Source organism: Vicia villosa, unplaced genomic scaffold, assembly GCF_029867415.1.
Source record: "Vicia villosa cultivar HV-30 ecotype Madison, WI unplaced genomic scaffold, Vvil1.0 ctg.001186F_1_1, whole genome shotgun sequence".
NCBI classification, from domain to species: domain Eukaryota; kingdom Viridiplantae; phylum Streptophyta; class Magnoliopsida; order Fabales; family Fabaceae; genus Vicia; species Vicia villosa.
Genome location: NW_026705525.1, coordinates 190363 through 208322, shown reverse-complemented (window position 1 = coordinate 208322; position 17960 = coordinate 190363). Strand labels below are relative to the sequence as shown.

Genomic DNA, 17960 nt, shown 5'->3' with positions numbered 1-17960 from the left:
TAGTAATTATTGTTAGGATATGAAATAAGGGCTCTAATTTGGTTTAATTTAGATTAATGAAGCAATAAATAGAGATGGGAAAGATAATATTCATATATTTTTGATCAAAACAAAATAAAAAATATTTATTATTAGTCACATACTGAAGTAACATATAATTTAAATTAATAGTTGATTATAATACATAAAATTAGTAAATTTATATATAATTAGTAAACTTACATCTAAAATAGATATTTTTGTAAAAATTGATGATTTAAAATACTGCTACTTGGGTGATTCTCTTCTTCTTGTACATTACTACTTTATTCACATTGAAAAAAAAATATTAACTACCTTTTGGAATGAAAAGGTATGGGAAAAGTAAAAAGGCCATAGCAATTTTTTTTGAAAAACTAAACAAATTCCAATCGATCTAATACATACTCTCAGTAGAATAAAATATACATTTTATGATTTAGTGAATTGAATATATAGTAAGAAGAGAAGAAATCAAAGAGATAAAAAAAAAGGATAAAGGGAAGGATCTTTTTCCGATTGCAGCCGTTGGATCTTCGCACCGCCCTTAACCTTCCACCGGAAATCACGCCGGCTAACGCAGAACCGTCTTCACCGTCGAAAATCTAAACATGCAGTTTCCACCCTCAACCACTGAATTTGTCGTCATCTACGACTTCCACCGAAAACTTTCACGTTGTCGGCAAAAGATCCACGCAAACCACTGTCTTTGCCATCAAAATCGTTTGATTCTTCTCTGATTCATTCTTTTACTTGTTGATGTTGTATGCAAAGAGAGATAAGGAAGAGAAAAACATGGATCGAAGCGGATCTGCGAATCTGTGATGAACAACGAATAAACAAAGTAATCAGATCAAATTTTCGACTCATATTCTGCATACAATGAAAATAAAATTCAACAAACAGCAAGACTTTAAAACAAAATACTGTGAATCGTATTTGAATCGTATTCAAACATGATGGATGGGCATTAAAATGGATTTTAGAATTGCAGAAGAAAATGAAAAAATAACCTAAAATCGATGGATGTAATGGAAGAGGAAGAACAAAAAAACCTAACTGTTTGTAGTTTAGGGTTTGTTGGTTTGTAGCCATAATATATAGATTAAGGAGAGAAAATTGAAGGGTTTCTCAGAAACCTAAGAGAGGAAGCATGGATTGGAGGTTGTTTTGTTGCATTCCAAGAAATTTTGCACAATTCCAAGAAAGTTTTTCACGTTAGTAACGATGGAAAAATATAAAAGGGTTAATGAAAGGTTTAGAAATAATTATAATATTATTTATTTGTTAATTTAAATATTAAGGGAGATGCAATTACTTTTATGTCCCCGTTTATTACTCTCAAAATGGTGATTAGAGGAATAATTAAAAGATTTCATATGTCTTCTACATTTCAAAATACTCGTTGGTATCGCTCAAAAGAAATGGGAGAATCTTCAGAGAAGACGAAAAACGAAGCAGTGAAGATAATCGAAACATTCCAAATTCTACCAAAACTAGTCGTTTTCGATCTCGATTACACTCTCTGGCCATTCTACTGCGAATGTCGATCCAAACGCGAAACGCCATCTCTCTACCCTCACGCCATGGGAATTTTGTTAGCTCTCAAGCACAAAGGAATCGACATTGCAATCGCTTCTCGATCGCCAACCGCAGATATTGCAAAGGCTTTTCTCAACAAATTGGGAATTACCTCATTCATTGTTGCTCAGGTTTGTGTTGTATTTTTGACCTAATTTTTGTTGAATTTTACTAGTTAGGGTTTTGTTGAGTTTTACGAGTTAGGGTTTTGTTGACCTAATTTGTGTTTGTGTTGAATTAATTTTTGTTCAGGAAATATATTCTAGTTGGAGTCATAAAACGGATCATTTTCAGAGGATTCATTCGACTACTGGAGTTTCGTTTCAGGATATGCTCTTTTTTGATGATGAGAATAGGAACATCCAAGCGGTAATAATAATCATCATTTATAATAATCATACTGCATGTTTGAATTAATGTGGAGACACTAATCGCAATGTGAATTAACCATAATTTGTTCTTCTAACATAAAAACGGTGAATGATTGTATTAGTATCTGCACCTCGGTTTTTTAAAACCCTGGTTTGAACATAGTGTAAACGGTCCGCGACACTGATTGTGATCGTCGCAATGTAAATTAACCACAATTTGTTCTTTACCATAGAAACGGTGAATAACATTATTGGTATTGACACCTTGGTATCGGCACCTACCATTCTACCAATGCCTTTTTGTCGCGGTCGTTTTTGCGGTCGCGGACCGTTTTTTAAAACCTTAGTTTGAACATAGTGTAAATTAGGTTTTAGTCTTGGAGGAGTCAAAATTAGTTATAGAAGAGAAAAATTGATTTTTACATGTTTGGTTGGTTGCTTTAGAATGGAATTGAATTTTTCTCTAGAATTGATTTCATCTTGAAGCTAGAATTTGAAAACTTTTGATTCTTGAATTGATTTTTAGACTCATTTTACCTGAATGTATCAAATCATAAATTACTTTAATACTAAAGGTGTAGTGTTGATTTTTGAATGATTATGAGGTGTTTGGTTTTTATAAAGGAAAATTGATTCTGTCTCCAGAATTGATTCTACTTGAAGCTAAAATTTGCAGCTTTTGAGTTTAAACCTAGTTTTTACACTGAAATGTGATGTTTAACTCACGTATCCAAACATAAATCACTTTACATCTAACTAACATTTAGCCATGATTAATTATATAAAATCAATTCACTCAGAATCAATTCTCGTCACCGCATAACCAAACACGCATAATCAATTTATTTAAAATCAACTTTTGTCATTGTTCATTCAAATGCACACTTAGAGAATTGATTTTGACTTCAGAGTTTATTTTGCCTTTAAGTTAAAATTTGGAGCATTTTCCTCTACCATCGATTATATTGCTTAACACACTTTTACATTAATGTATCCAAATAAAAAAGCACTTATTTTTAATCAAAATCCTTTTTTATTGTTGCAAAACCAATAACACCATGTGAACATGATTTTGTCAAGTTCATCATTAATCCAAAATCCAAATATATGCATTACATATATATGTACTAGTCATATTAACGGAGTGTTTTTTCTCTTCATTTTTCCATCTTAGTTACTACTGCTACATCATTTGTTCATATTATTTGACAGGTCTCCAAAATGGGAGTGACTAGCATTTTGGTTGATAATGGAGTAAATCTTGGAGCCTTATCTCAAGGTCTTACACAGTTTTCGCGCAACTCGAATACATCACAGAAGAACAAGCAGAAATGGCTTTCCAACTATTCTAAAAAGCCTGATTCTTCCAATCCCGCCCCATCAAATTCAACATCCACGTAAAATATTTCTCTGGATTTTATTTGAAATCTTGATGAATTTGAATGTATGTTGTAATTGTTATTACTTGAATGATAGTCTAAATCAAACTACTCGATCAATACAAAAGCTAGGTAGCTTTGAAGGCACCGCCTTCATTTTAACGTAACGTTATAATGGCCAAAGATGTTATCTTTGTCGTGTATTATGTTGTTGTATTCGGCATTAATGTTACTTTGCGTCGTGCTAGCTCTGCTGTCTATATTGACTGTGTTGAAGAACACAGAAGTTTAATTGTTTTGTGTATGGATCCCAACGAAGACCAATCTCACCTCCATTTTTTAGGGTACTTCTGATTACAAAATCTTTGGAGTACTTGCCCTTGAAAATATAGCTTTCTGATGAATGTCATGGGTAAAAAATTAGAGCGTGCATGGAATGTGGATTTAGTATCCACATAACTTTAATTTCTTTGTCGTGAACTTCATCACCAGCATCCAACACATGTTACACAAACTTCTCTGCAAAATTTCTATCCAACAAGAGCCTGCACTCGTGGCCAACTTAACTCTCTTTCAGCACTTTGGTAAGAGTACAAGAACAATCCTCCAATAACAGGTATTCGGAGTGGTTGTTGATGCAAGCCATAACATGTGCAGATTTGTTTTCTACGGGGTTGAAGAATATGGACTTCTTTTTTAAAGTTGTCTGCGAATATTGTTGACCTGTATGAAAAAATATGTATCGCCAATGTGAAAAGAAAAGATTTACGCTCATCCAATTGTTAAGATATCTAAGGATATATTGGAAATGATTTAATCAGAGTCCTTTGAAGCGTGTAAGATTGAACAAAATAATTTTTTCACAATTGGCTAAATAAGAACGCTTGAATGAAATGGTAAAACACCTCTTCAAAATCTGACACAACACTGAATTTACTCATCATACGTTTTCTCATGTGAACCTCTTATATCTAATGAAAAATATACTCATCATATTAATTCTTAAAAAGATACTATATTTTAGCAAAATTTCAGATTAAGTGGAGAAAGATAGAGAATTGCGGATTTAAATCTGTACTGTAACAAATCAAATACCTTTGCTGGTTTTTATTATGTGAGTTGTGTTTACAAGAAAATTTTCAATTGAATAGACATGAAAATAACATCATGATGTAAACATTGTCTCAACAAATTTATGAGGTAAATTTCATTGGAATTTGAGTAGTTATCATAAAATGGAGAAGTTTGATCACAGGTTCCACTTGTTGACATCATAAAAGATACTAGTTTTTTTAATCAAGTTTTTAAGAGATCTTAGAAAATGAATGTTTGCGCACTAGAGAAGATGATTCAATGTGCAAAACTGGATTGAAGACCAGAGGACCTTTGAAGTGAGAAATGTCTCTATTAATACCATGTTAGAATTCTATATATTCATTGACTGATAGAGAATTCTGAGAAATGTCTCTATTAATACCATGTTAGAATTCTATATATTCATTGACTGATAGAGAATTCTCGACTAAATTCTTCGGATCTCTGCCCTCACAAATGCAGTGTCAGTGCTCATAGTCATTGCTATGATATTATGGTGCACTTGTGGTGAATTGCCAGACATGGCCTCTTCTAAATTATGGTATCGGATTAAAAATGACTTACCCTTCTCACACTATGATTTCAGATTTTGTGCCTAATAATCTAAGCTAAGTAATGTGTATTCTTAATCTATCATATTACTTTTAAAGCACATCGGTTATTCTACTGTTGCTGATCGCCAAAATTCAGCTATCATCTGTTATTGACAATAGTTTGACTACTGAGTTTGGCCAACTTCATCACTCACAAGTCTTGTCATCTACACCTGAAAACAGTTAAGAGTGGCTGGCGACTTTTGCCAGCATGCCGATCACTGATAAACAAAATCCGACCAACAGCCAATCACTGTCTATGTTCATGTCAAACAAACATGCCATTGATGTTCATATTAAACTAATGGTTACTTTGCAATTACTTGGTCCTATAAAATTTATATAGAGCAAAAAAATTATGCAACCAATGGAGAAAATTTGAAAGAATTGAATCATTGTATAGACTGGAATGCATGGACTTAGGCATTCAACTAATCCAAAAATCTGAGAATTTTTCCAACATTATTCAACAAGACTTAGCATTGAACTAATCCAAACATCTCTAAAACAATGTTTCAATTAGTGAAACAACAGAATACATGTGTCAACATCCTAGATTCAAAGTTCCGGCTCGGTTTCAGCTTGCTTGAGAAACAAACAACACCTGCATGGTCCATAGGAAAATTTATCAGATGACTTATCAAGGAAAACAACAGTATAGCACAGAATAAGACTAGCTAAAATATCAATCATTTGCATTCCTTGACAAAACAGCAATATTTTACACAAATCAGTAATAGGAGTATAAAGACATAAACAACCAAAAATGACAATATTTGAACTTGTATACCTTGTGCTTCAGCAACAGCATGAATTTCTTCTATGGTCTACATATGCAAATTGTTAACTTCTCTCAATGGCAATCGCGCATCGAAATTTTCTTCAATTTGTTTATTTGTGGGAGGACAAAGAAGATCATTTGCACTATCTTGAGCAAAACCATGTAGCTTATCACAAACAACGGAATCCATTGCCGTTTCATTTTCAGAAGTATGCAACATATTTCTTAGTTCTTCCTTCAACTGCAAATCCTCACTAGATAACAAATCACCAAGTTTGTCATAGATGTATTCAATCTGTGCCAACATGTCTTCCCTTTCTCTCGATAATTCTGTGATGTCTTGAAGCAAATTTTCTTTCTCAAACTTGATATCTGCAATTATTTGTTCCATCTCCTGCTTTTCCTTTGTCAACTTTTTAGTTTCTAACTCCATGTCTTCCAATGATGTTTGAAACTTCTTGGCTTCGTGTTTTAAACGGGAACATGATTCTTCAGTGAGTGTCAAATTCTCGTGCAAACCGTTGATTTCCAATTCCAACTTCAGTATTCTTGTGTTCTTCTCTTCAACTTCTAGCTTTGTCAGGTATTCTACATTCTTCATAGCCTCGGTAAGCATGCAAACTTCAACCAACTTTTCCACTTGTTTTGAAAAAGAGAAGCACAGTGCATCCATTAGATCTTGTTCTGAGGCTTTAGCTAGCTCTTGAAAGTGCTTTATAGTTTGATCTTTCTCATCAGTAATCTTCCAAAGACGATCTTCGTTCTGCACAAGGGCTTTTTGAGCATCCAGATGTGCAAGAACTGCATGTTCTAATTCTTTTTTCATGGACTCTTGCTTCAGGCGCGCAACGGCTTTATCTTTCTGAAGATCATTTATGCAACAATCCTTCTCGATTACTGTTTTGACAAGTTCACCATTCTCTTGCTTACACCTCTCCACTTCCTTTGTTTTCTCGGCATTGCAGGATTCCAGTAAACCTATCTGCAGTTGTAGATCTTCAGTTTCCCTCTCCTGATCCTTGACAATACAGAGAAGGTTTTTGTTCACCCGCTTAAGAGCTTGCTCGTTCTCAATCCGTGATAAAAGAGAAGTTTCCATGTTTTTACAGGCTCTTTGAATTTCTTCATAGGAATCTCTAAGATCTTCAGCAGTAGACTTCCAGCTCTCTGCTTCACAATCTACTCGTTTAAAATCATCATTTATACTAGCCATTTGACGTTTTAGCTTCTCGAGAGCCTCAAATGCAACGTATCTCTCATGTTTTAGGGTGTTTTCCATCTGTAAGAGTTGCTCTTTCAATATAAACTGACCCGCAGATGATTCCTCGAGCAATTTCTTCTGCTGTTGAAGCTCTTCCTCCAACAGAAACTGTTGCTGCGCCAGACTTTTTAGAGAATTATCTTTCACTCTAAGTTGCTCAGTAAAGCTTAAAATCATATCTTCATTCGCTTCAACACAGACCGCTTTACCAATTTCTGTACCGAATGAATTGGAGTAACCCTCAGCCAGTAGTGACTTAAAGATCAACAGTTCAATATGATTCTCTTCATTCGCATAGTAACATTTTTCCAATTCCGTCATAAGCTCCCTAATTTCTTGTTCCTTATCAGTCAATGCAGATTTATAACCAACAATATCGACCTCCATCTTCGCTATCTGATCATTCCATTGAGATTCTCTAGACTTGAGAGTCGAAGAACAGTTTTTATGAACATCCTCCAACTTCCTCAGCTTGTTGCGAAGCTTTGACGTCATAGAATTCCCTCCCGCGTCACGAATCTGAGCTTCCCTAAACTCTTTAAGCGAATCTCCCAATTCCTTATTATCTTGTTCAAGGTAAACGATTTTCCTCTTCAATTCTTTCACAAGAGCGTCTTTCTCTCCCAACGAGTTTCTTAGCTCGGCTACCTCATCGTTCCTCATAATAGTCAATCGTTGTATCTCCGACTTCTTTTCTTCACACTGACCATAAACATCCTCAAAACTAGTCTTGAAATCCGATATCTCAGCCTCCAAGAGCTTCCTCTTACTCTCTTCGCGAGCCAACGCATGGTTACACATCTCCAAACGCGATTGAACCCCCTCCAACGCTCTTGTCTGAAAATCCAAACTAATTTGCAAGGAAGACAATTCCTCGAGCAACAAAGACCTCTCCTTTCCCCACTCCTCCTCGCTCGACCGATACTTATCTTGAAGCTGCTTATAAGCTTCTTCAAGATGCTTAAACTGTTCATTCCTCCATTTCATTTTATCTTGCACAGAAACATTCTGTTCCTGCAACCGCATTATCACATCCTCCCTCAATCCCATCGTCTCCGCTCGCATAACCTTCTCCTCAGCTTCGATATACTTCTTCTCAGCAGCCGATAACAACGACTTCAGACACGAAATTTCCTCATTTCTAGCAGAAACCTTCTGCTCCAAAGAACAGTTTCTCGCATTAACCTCATCCAAACTCGAAACCAGTTCACAATTACTCCCCTCCAATTTCAAAACCCTCTCAGTCAACCGTTCTTGAATCTTCTTATTCTCTAAACCTAAATGCATGATACATTTTTCCTTTTCATTCAAACTAGACTTCAGATCCTCGTTAATTCTCTTCAGTTCGTAAATCTCCTCCGACTTGAGATCGAGTTCACCCGCTCGTTTCTCAGCGAGATTCGTGATTTCTTGAAATCGCTCGGCGCGATCGTTCTTCAAACTTTCGATGTATTGAGATTTGACTCGGCATTCTGCCCTAAACTTCTCTAACTCTTTCTTGACATCATCTAACTCCTCCATTCTTTAATTTATCCCTAAAAATTAAAATGCATACAAATTTTTTCATCATTATGAACAAAATAAATTAAATACATACAGATTTGAATTGAATTTATTTTATTACTGGCAGATACATTCATTAACCATAATGAATTGAAGAATGCAACAGCGAATTATAAATTTAAATGAGATTTATGTAAACTTTAATTTGAAAAATAGATCTGGTGAATAATAATAGTTTATGAATAAATGTTTGAGATTATTGGAAGAATCAGAATAATGATGAAGATTTGTTGATAATGAAAACGGTACCTGAGAAATGAAGAAGAAGTGGAACCTGTTTGTTGTTGCTGAAATTTCGAAACGGAAACGGTTATGAATTATGAGACTGTGAGTGATTGACTGTCTTTGAGAAATGGCGGTCTTTTATTTTCAAATTAGAGGATTTTTGGAGAGGAAACAAAGACTCAACACAAGTCTCACACGTGAGCACTAGTGTTTTATTTAGATCTATTTTTTAATTTAGAAGAAGGACTTAAAATTGATTGGGCCGACCCTAATAATAATAATAAATTTGTCATAGAGGCTATAAAGACTTTTAGAATATTATTATTATTATTAAAACTTGATTTTTAGTTGAATTTGGTTGAAATTTTTGTTGCACAAATCTATTAGGTGAAATTTAATTTTTATTTATATTTTGGATAAATTCGGTTATGCTTATTCGTTTATAAATAATAAATAGTATAGTCTTTCATATGATTCAATTGTTGTTAATTATGGTTCTTTGAATGATAATCTTTATAATTTTTCTTTATGGGGTCACCTCCAGCGAAAAATCCAGTTTACCCCTGCTTCGGAAATGAACTTCCGAAGTAATTTTTTTAAAAAAAATTTCTCAGACTTCGGAAGTTCATCTCCGAAAACACCAAATGGGGGGTGTTTTCGGAGATTAACTTCCGAAAACACCTTTTTTCAGATTTTGGGGGGTTTCGGAAATGAACTTCCGAATTATGCAGAAACTGTGTTTTTTTTTATGATTTTGGAAACAGCCTCGTATTTTTAATTAAAGAAAGACGACAAATAAAATAAGCGATATATACACAGAAAATACTAATATACTAATATGATAAGAATAGTGATATATACAAACCGATCCGATCCAAATCCAAATAATAATAGTGTACGAAAGATACAATCCGAAAACAAAAAAAAAATAAATCCGACCACTACTGGGTATGCCTAACCCTCTCACCCTGGGCCCTCCTCTGCCGCCTGTATGCCGCCGCACGGCCCGCATCAGTGACGATCATCTCCATCACGGCGACTGCCTCTGGACCGCCCTGATGAACGACACCTCGATCCAACGCGTCCCGCCCAAGCATCTCTATCCGCTGGCAGATCGGCAGGAGATCAATGGCGTGGTCATCCTCGGCCTGTTGGTTCTCCAGGATCTCCTCGTGTGCTGGCCTAGGAGCGCCGGGAGCGTCGGGTGTCAGCAGAGGATGTGACACCCGATAGAACCATGTGACGTACCCCTCCACACTGTGCCAGTCCTGGGTGACCCCATGCGACGGTACTCCTCCGGTACCACATGATGCTCCCAATCCTCAAACATGGCAGTGAGCTGCACTCTGGTCATTGTGTCGGGAGCAACCTCAAAGGGTGACCTGGGTATCATCTGCACAAATCCGAACTGCCGCATGCACCGCTCAGGGAGATACCAGACCATGATGGTAGTCTCGCATGCCAACCAGCCAGAATATAGAGATATGTCGTCAAAGGGGACAATCTGAGTGTAGTCGCTGAACGGCCTCCAGGTGACGTCATTGTGCATCGTGCGGTCCAAGTACCCACGGTATAGTCCCACCGCATTGTTCCCCCTCTGGAGAACGTATCTGGCGGCCCTGGGCATGGCGTCAACGTACGCAGGATCGATGTGGAAGCCGTGGATGCGGGAGAAGTAGGAGATGATCCAGCTCTGAAACATAAATAAATACGAAACATAAATAAATACGGAACAATTAAAATGAAACATACCGTGAGTAGTGTGCGGGATCCGGTTAACTGCCTCGTCCTCCAGTTGGAGGCCTCATTCAGCTTCTGGTATAGGTATGCCAGAGTAGCTGCCCCCCAGTTCCACTGGTGAATGGTGGTCAGGTCCATGAAGTAGCGGAGGTAGGTCACGTCGACGTACCTTGCACTCTTGTCCACAAAGACGGCAGCGCCTACCACATGCATGTACCAGCACCGGAGAGCGCAGCCACGGTGATACTCTGTGAATAGCTCGTCACCCGCCTGCTCGGCATCGGCCGCCGCGTCCAGGTGGTGCTCGAAATAGCGGCTCAGTGTAGTGAACCGGATATGAGGCCCAAATGTCGTGGCGCACTCAAAGTCAGCAACTTTGGGCTCCATATCTAAATAGAGTGTCATCCACTCAGTGGCTACGACCCTCTGGATCCGGGAGTGGGTCAACAATGGCCCCCTGATAGGCAGGTGGAGAAGACACTGCACATCATGCAAGGTGATCGTCATCTCCCCAACCGGCAAGTGGAAAGAAGACGTCTCCTTGTGCCACCGCTCCATAAAAGCCCCCTGCATGTCGTGGCTGATGGTGGTGTACCCCGTCATGCAGAGCCCACTGAGCCCTGAACCTCTCACAGCGTCGTTAAACCACTTGGCAGTCGGTTTAAACAGACTGAAAATCTTTCGGGCATGGTTCACCATTTTCAACGGATCTCTCTCCTGTTACAAAAAAACAAATAAAAAAGTATGTTACATAGACCAGTTAAATAGACGGTTAATAAAATATTGAATAAACGTCTAAATTATAAACAGTTAAATAATGTAGTCGGGCAAATTATAAAAAATACCTCTCCCTCCCAGATCCGCCGAGCGACGTGGTCGCGGTAGGATATCAGCACGGAAGTGTCAATGGGCCCTCCCGGGTAGTTGTCCTCCTGCTCATCCTCCTCCCCGGGTGGAGGGTCAACATCCGGTACCCCCTCCGCCTTGTGGTATGGCACTGCCACGTCCTCCTCCTCCTCCTCTCGCTGGCGGGAAGAAGATACCTGAGCCAGCCTACTCCTAGATCCAGATGAGGAGGTACCCTCGCCCATCTCCACGGGAACTCGCACACGTCGTCCCCGGCCCCGTCCCTGTGTCGACGCCAGCTGCGCAGCCGCCCGCTCGCGTCTAGCCGACGCAGTCTGGGTCTCTCTACCCTGTCTGATGCGTGCTGGTTGGTTGCCTTACATGTTCCTGTAAACAGTTGAAATCGATTAATATGCGAGACAACAGAAAAAACTAAAAAAATTGCACTTCTGATACAATTCGGAAGTTCATTTCCGAAACTAGGAATGGAGGTGTTTTCGGAAATGAACTTCCGAAACACCCCTGCGCAGAAGTTCTCTGCAACCTCCAATGGCAGACCCCAAAATCCTAAATCAAACCTATGTCTACACATTCTAAACATCCTAAATATCAGTACAAACCTAACCTAATACATTTTTTGCTATTTGTAAACACCTTAATATAAATTTTAATCATAGATCTTAAAATCAAAATGCTTACCGATTGAATAGATTGGAGGACTTTTGAATGTAGTAGAGCAAGTAGATGGAGCCTTTGGTGTAGCTTGGAAGTGGTTTGCAGAAAAATCTCTTTGGGGTTGAGTTTGGAAGAAGATTAGGGTAAATGAATTGGGGGAGGGGCTGTTTTGCTTAATCTGCAAAACGCGCAGTATTTCGGAAATGAACTTCCGAAATGCTGTTTTCGGAAATGAACTTCCGAAATAAGACAATTTTTTCAAAAAAAAAAGGCGCTTTCGGAGATGCATCTCCGAAAACACCTTTTTCTTGCATTTCAGAAATGCATTTCCGAAGTCAGGAGTAGTTTGAGTTTTTCACCAGAGGTGGACTAGAAGGTTGGGAGGTAGCCAAAGAAATTTCCTAATCTTTATATGTTTGAGATTAAATATCTTTATAACAAAAAAAATGCAAATAGAGTCACATGATATAAAATGAAAATTAAATGAGAATTTCTGTCACTTCGTTGCATTCAATATCAAGAAGGTATTCTTGGATCCCTTGATTTTTCAAACTTCCAAATTTGCATTCCATGTATTAAGGGTTAGTACTGAGTAAACAAACAAAATAAATTTTCTTGGCAATAGAGTTAAAGCTGTTTTAGAATTAACTCACATTGATTATCAATGTGGACTTTTTCCTACAAGTTCTTGAAATAGACAACGGTATTGTGGTATTATGTTCATGGACGATTTACCCGAGGTGTAACTACCTATATTTTATTCATGAAAAATCTCAATCTCTTAACATGTTCAAGTCATTCAAAATTGAAATCGAAATACTTTTACTAATTGAATACTAAACAAAAACATTCCTGAAAACAGTTAGATTCAAAACAAGATCTTAACGAATCTAACAATAATCACATGAAGATTATTTTGAAAAAGCTACGGAAGCTTAATATTCCTCTTATACACAAAGTTTTCATTTGGAGAACTATCAAGTCATCAATATTAAGGAATCTCTGAATAGAAGAAATACTACTGATCATCTTTTAAAAAATTGTGACAAAGTCAATGAAGTGTGGTTTGACTCCAATGTAGGTATCAACTTTAAGGACAATCCAAGTCTCTCTACAAGGGACTGGATTCTCTATGTGATAAACAACCTATATCCTAATACTATAGACCATGTGGCTTCTAATATCTACTCCATATGCTACTACAAGAATGTGAAGGTTTTTGAAGAAAAAGACTCAACTTCCCATGATCTGATTATGATGGTTAGAGACACTGCTTCTGAAATTCAAAACTTGAACCAACCTTCTAGAGTTTTCAAAGGCTTTGTTGATTATTAACCCTAAACAAGTTGTGCATTGAAACTAATAATGTTTATAATCGAAACTAATGATGTTAACTCCATTTCCACATGAATCCAGGGGCGGAGCCAAGGCCCAGCTAGCCCGGGCAGGCGCCCGGGCTCAATCCCTATTTTTTTTATACTCTCCTCAATTTAACAGTCGATATTTAGACAAAATCAGAGGCAAAATTAGAGATAAAATTAGTAAAAATAAGGTGTAAAAATTAAAACAGATGAATAATCAATTGTGTAAAATTTTTGCCCAGACTTAGGGATGTCAATGGGCAGGGTATGGGTAGGGTACTATACTACCCATCCTCATACCCGCGATTAGAAAAAATCCCCGTACCCGAGCCCATACCTGTTTGGGTAACAACTTTAGCACCCGTACCCGTACCCTCTGGGTATGTATGTACCCATACCCGTACCCGTTACCCGAATTTCTAATAAAAAATAAGTATATCAATTATAAAATATCATATCATTTTAAGTTTTTAGTATCATTTAAATATTTTCAAAAAACTTACTGTTAAATAGACATTTATTTTAATACAATAATATAAATCAAAATATATAAATATACATGTTGTGCGGGTATGGGGCGGGCTGGGTACTAAGTTGCCCATACCCGCACCCATACCCGCTTATTTAAGTGGGTAATTACCCGAGCCCGTGCTCGTACCCATTTATACGGGTTTTTACTCTGCCCATTGTGGATATTTTTGTGGGTACCCACTGGAGATGGGCCAAATTGCCATCCTTACCCAGACTGCATAAAATTCCTGGCTCCGCCATGAATCAAAAGTTGAAACACCATCTCGAATATTACCTTTTACATTTTTACACAAAATAAGTCTATTATGCACCTAAAAGAATTAACTTAATTGTTTCGTAGAATGAACAAACAATATGGCAACCAAAACTAACATAAAGACATTCATAGGTCAAGTTTGCTTCAGTGGTCTCTCTTCAGTTTTCACCATGTAATTAGACAATTCCAGCACTACTTTCAAACCTTCAAATCTGTTCTGTCACAAGCAGCCTCTACTTTCAAACCTTCAAACCTATTCTGTCACAAGCAGCGATTCAAGTTCTTCTCTACGCCGTTCCAACTCCTGTTTAGGGTTCATAGAAGCAAGTAAAATTTCAGTGTAACTTTTTTTAAAGAAAAATTTATTGGATTAACTGAGATAAAAGTTACTGAGAGATAAAATAGTATGAACTTTGTCACTTAAGAACAAATACATAAACAAGCATAGTAGTGTTGCAATTGGTGCAATGTTATGTCATTGGAAACAAGTGAGACAGAGAACTGCAAACATGCACATATGGAATGTGATCATGAATAAATTATAACATCTTAATGTAAGCATTTTACCTCAAGATCCTTGGCTGCTTGCTCTCTAGTGATCTCCTTCTTCTGGAGATGACGTTTTAGAAAACCGACGCACAGGATTCCCTTAAAAGGGTAATAGAAGCAAAACAAAAAGAAATTTTCAATATATGCAATGAAGAAATTCTATAGATTATTGACTGACAACTGTTAGCAACAACAAAACAAAAGGGACCATCTTTAACAGTTTGACTGGTATGGTAGTATTATCAAATAAAGGTTTGGGGAAAAAAAGGCGCAATAGAAAAACTTTAGAATTGGGACTACAATTTGCTCTCTTTAATAACCTTACCGAGACAACGTAAACTAGGCCACAAGAAATAAGCAAATAGCATGCAATGTTTTGAAGAATAACAAGATCTTTTCGCTCCCCATCATAGTCAGGGAAAGCCCTGGTCATCACTGCCACGCTGAAGAAAAGAAAAACCAAATCAATAAGAAACCAAACTACAATTAATGTTTATATGCATCTTCGTGTAAATTGAAATATCACGCAATTCTCCGTCTTAAACCAAAACATTTTAGGTGTGTGTTTGATTTAACGATGTGAACTCTAGAAATTGCTTTCATATCTGTCATATATGATCTTAGTAAAAACGGATATGTGGTTATTTGCAGATAATGGCTCCAAACCTCAAATTTGAGTTCAGAAACTAACACTAACTAGAAGTATCAAAGTCTCTAATTTAGTCGCTCAATTATATTAACATGATAAAAAATATTTAAAGTATATGAAATGTATCACTTTAGCCCCGATTTCATATACGTTAGAAATTGTTATTTTTATGTAATTCATGAACTACTGGAGAGATAGTAATACTTGAACACAAAATTTAGGGTTTATTCCTATCAGAGTTGCTTTCAGAGTAAAAACACAGAACAGAGATGATTTCAGTTAAAAGTTAACACAAAATTAAACAAACTAATTCCTTTGAAAACCATGATTATCAAACTCTGATCAATACACACAACAATTATTTTGTCTACAGTACCATTTTTATACCTACTATTTTAAATGCAATATAAATTTGAATTTAATTTGTCTACAGTACCATTACACAAAAAAAACTTAAGGCTACTGAAGAATTCTCCTAATTAGATTACATGAAATTATAGGCAATTAAGAATTCAGAAACCAGGAACTATGTTTCGTTTCATGTTTGAAACAACCAAAAATGATACTGAGGTATAAAATTGATTTTAACTTATTTGCTTACTCTCGAATAAATTAGATTTTGTCTCCAGAGCTAATTGTAACTTAGAGTTAAGATTTATAGCTTTTGAGTCTAAAGATAAAGTGTATGTTTGGTTTTGCGGTGAAAACAATTGATTTTGAGTGAATTGATTCTGTAAAATTTATTCTGGTTTAAAGTGAGTTGAACGTAAAGTAATTTATGTTTGAATAACTTTATGTAAAATTGAGTTTAGCGGTAAATTTCAATGTAAAAATCACGTTTAAACTCAAAAGCAACAAATTCTAGCTTAAGTAGAATCAATATTAGAGGTAGAATCAATTCTACTTTAGAAGAACCTAACTCAAAACAATTCCAAAATCAATTCTACCAATTGCTTTTGCCTCTTTCAAAACTTAAATCAAACAAGCATAAATTAAAACCAATTTCTTAAAACCATCCATCATAAATCACTAGAAGTTCGTCAGAGCATAACCAACTATGCAGTAAATAGACAGAAAAAGCATTTAAGAAAGGAAAAACGTACAATATCTGCAGCATACCTCTGGCAGCCCAATACTCCAGAATCTGAAAATCCAACAAATCAAGTAATGACATAGAAAACCAAAACAATAATCAAATTCAGTCGAAACAGCCATCTATGAAGCACGGACACCTCGAATACGACACCACGACGACACCGATAATAATTTGAATAAATAAATAAATTAAACATAATCACATGTGTCACGAACACCGTTTTTCAGAGGTGTATACATAAACAGTCATTGATTCACACAGCATAGCAAATGAAATAAAGAAAACTCATCAACCTGACAGAACTTAATAATGAAGCTCCATTCAGTCTCAACAAGAATCGCAAAAACCGCAATGGTAACAGCGTAACAACGAAATATGCCATCGAAAATCTAAAACACAGAAAAACAAAACATCAAAATCAAAATTGATAAATTACACAAAGAAGAGGAAAAGAAACGAAAATAGATAGTTAGTTACAGAGTTAGGGTTTCTGAAGGAGCGAATAGCGGAGAGAACATTGACGGCGATGCAGAGAATTACAGCTATGGCGGTAATCAAACTGAAACACCTACAGACAATGAGGAAAGGATCTGCTCTTCGTGACGGTCGTCTTGCGTTGCTCGAAGTTCGAGGTAGGACCGGCACGGCGTCTCCGGTCGCGTTCCCGATCTCTTCGTCCTCTGTAGGCATCTTCACAACTAACAAACTAACCGAATGGAAGGGAAGACTGAACAAACTGAGAAAATAACTACTCTTCTTTTCTATTCTTTTATTACTACACTTTTATGAATATTTTTATAAATTTTAAAAAAAATTAATTAATTTAATTTAAAATTTGAATAGCATAGACCAATTTGAAAATATTATAAAAAACTGAGGCTATGTTTGAATTGATGGAACATAACTGAGCGGAACGGAATTGAACATAACGTAGCGGAGTGGAGTGAAGTGGAACGGAATAAAGATCTCACTCTATTGTTAGATTATTTTATTTAAAATTTCGCATTCTATCACGTACACTTCAAATTAGATAGAACAAAAAATAAAAATTTCATGGAACATCATATTCTATTTCCATTCCATCAAATATTTGTAAATTCAAACGATGGAATCTCATTAATTACCATATCATTCAATTTCATCTCATACCACCCATTCAAACATAGCTGGAGGATCAATTTAAAATTTTTATAAATTATAAGAATTAATTTGCAAATTTTAAAAAATTGATAATAACCAATTGTTGATATTTATATTGTCTATAGTGAAAGATTGATAATAACCAATTTAATATTTATGTTGTCTAGAGTTAAAGAGAAATTTCAAATTCTTTATTTTTAGATATCATATAAAATTCTTTAAGTTTATTTAGACAAAATATTGCATATAT

General features: G+C 36.2%; 3 protein-coding genes across 3 annotated transcripts; 1 reads left to right on the top strand and 2 right to left on the bottom strand.

The window, feature by feature from the left end:
- Positions 1–1409: 1409 nt before the first annotated feature.
- On the top strand, positions 1410–4234 carry LOC131633879 (uncharacterized). Its single transcript, XM_058904556.1, has 3 exons — positions 1410–1730; positions 1852–1968; positions 3183–4234. Exons 1-3 carry the CDS (start codon positions 1443–1445, stop codon positions 3369–3371), a joined length of 594 nt encoding a protein of 197 aa, XP_058760539.1. The 5' UTR covers positions 1410–1442; the 3' UTR covers positions 3372–4234.
- Positions 4235–5449: 1215 nt separating this feature from the next.
- Positions 5450–9028, bottom strand: LOC131633880 (uncharacterized protein At4g38062-like). The gene is made up of 3 exons (XM_058904557.1): positions 8892–9028; positions 5828–8614; positions 5450–5641 (listed from the first exon to the last, which is right to left on the bottom strand). The coding sequence occupies exon 2, from the start codon at positions 8598–8600 to the stop codon at positions 5865–5867; it is 2736 nt and encodes a 911-aa protein (XP_058760540.1). The 5' UTR covers positions 8601–8614; positions 8892–9028; the 3' UTR covers positions 5450–5641; positions 5828–5864.
- A 5231-nt stretch (positions 9029–14259) lies between these two features.
- LOC131633876 (uncharacterized) lies at positions 14260–17314 on the bottom strand. Its single transcript, XM_058904553.1, has 6 exons — positions 17048–17314; positions 16864–16959; positions 16578–16618; positions 15151–15268; positions 14844–14924; positions 14260–14580 (listed from the first exon to the last, which is right to left on the bottom strand). The coding sequence occupies exons 1-6, from the start codon at positions 17258–17260 to the stop codon at positions 14530–14532; spliced, it is 600 nt and encodes a 199-aa protein (XP_058760536.1). The 5' UTR covers positions 17261–17314; the 3' UTR covers positions 14260–14529.
- Positions 17315–17960: the final 646 nt, after the last annotated feature.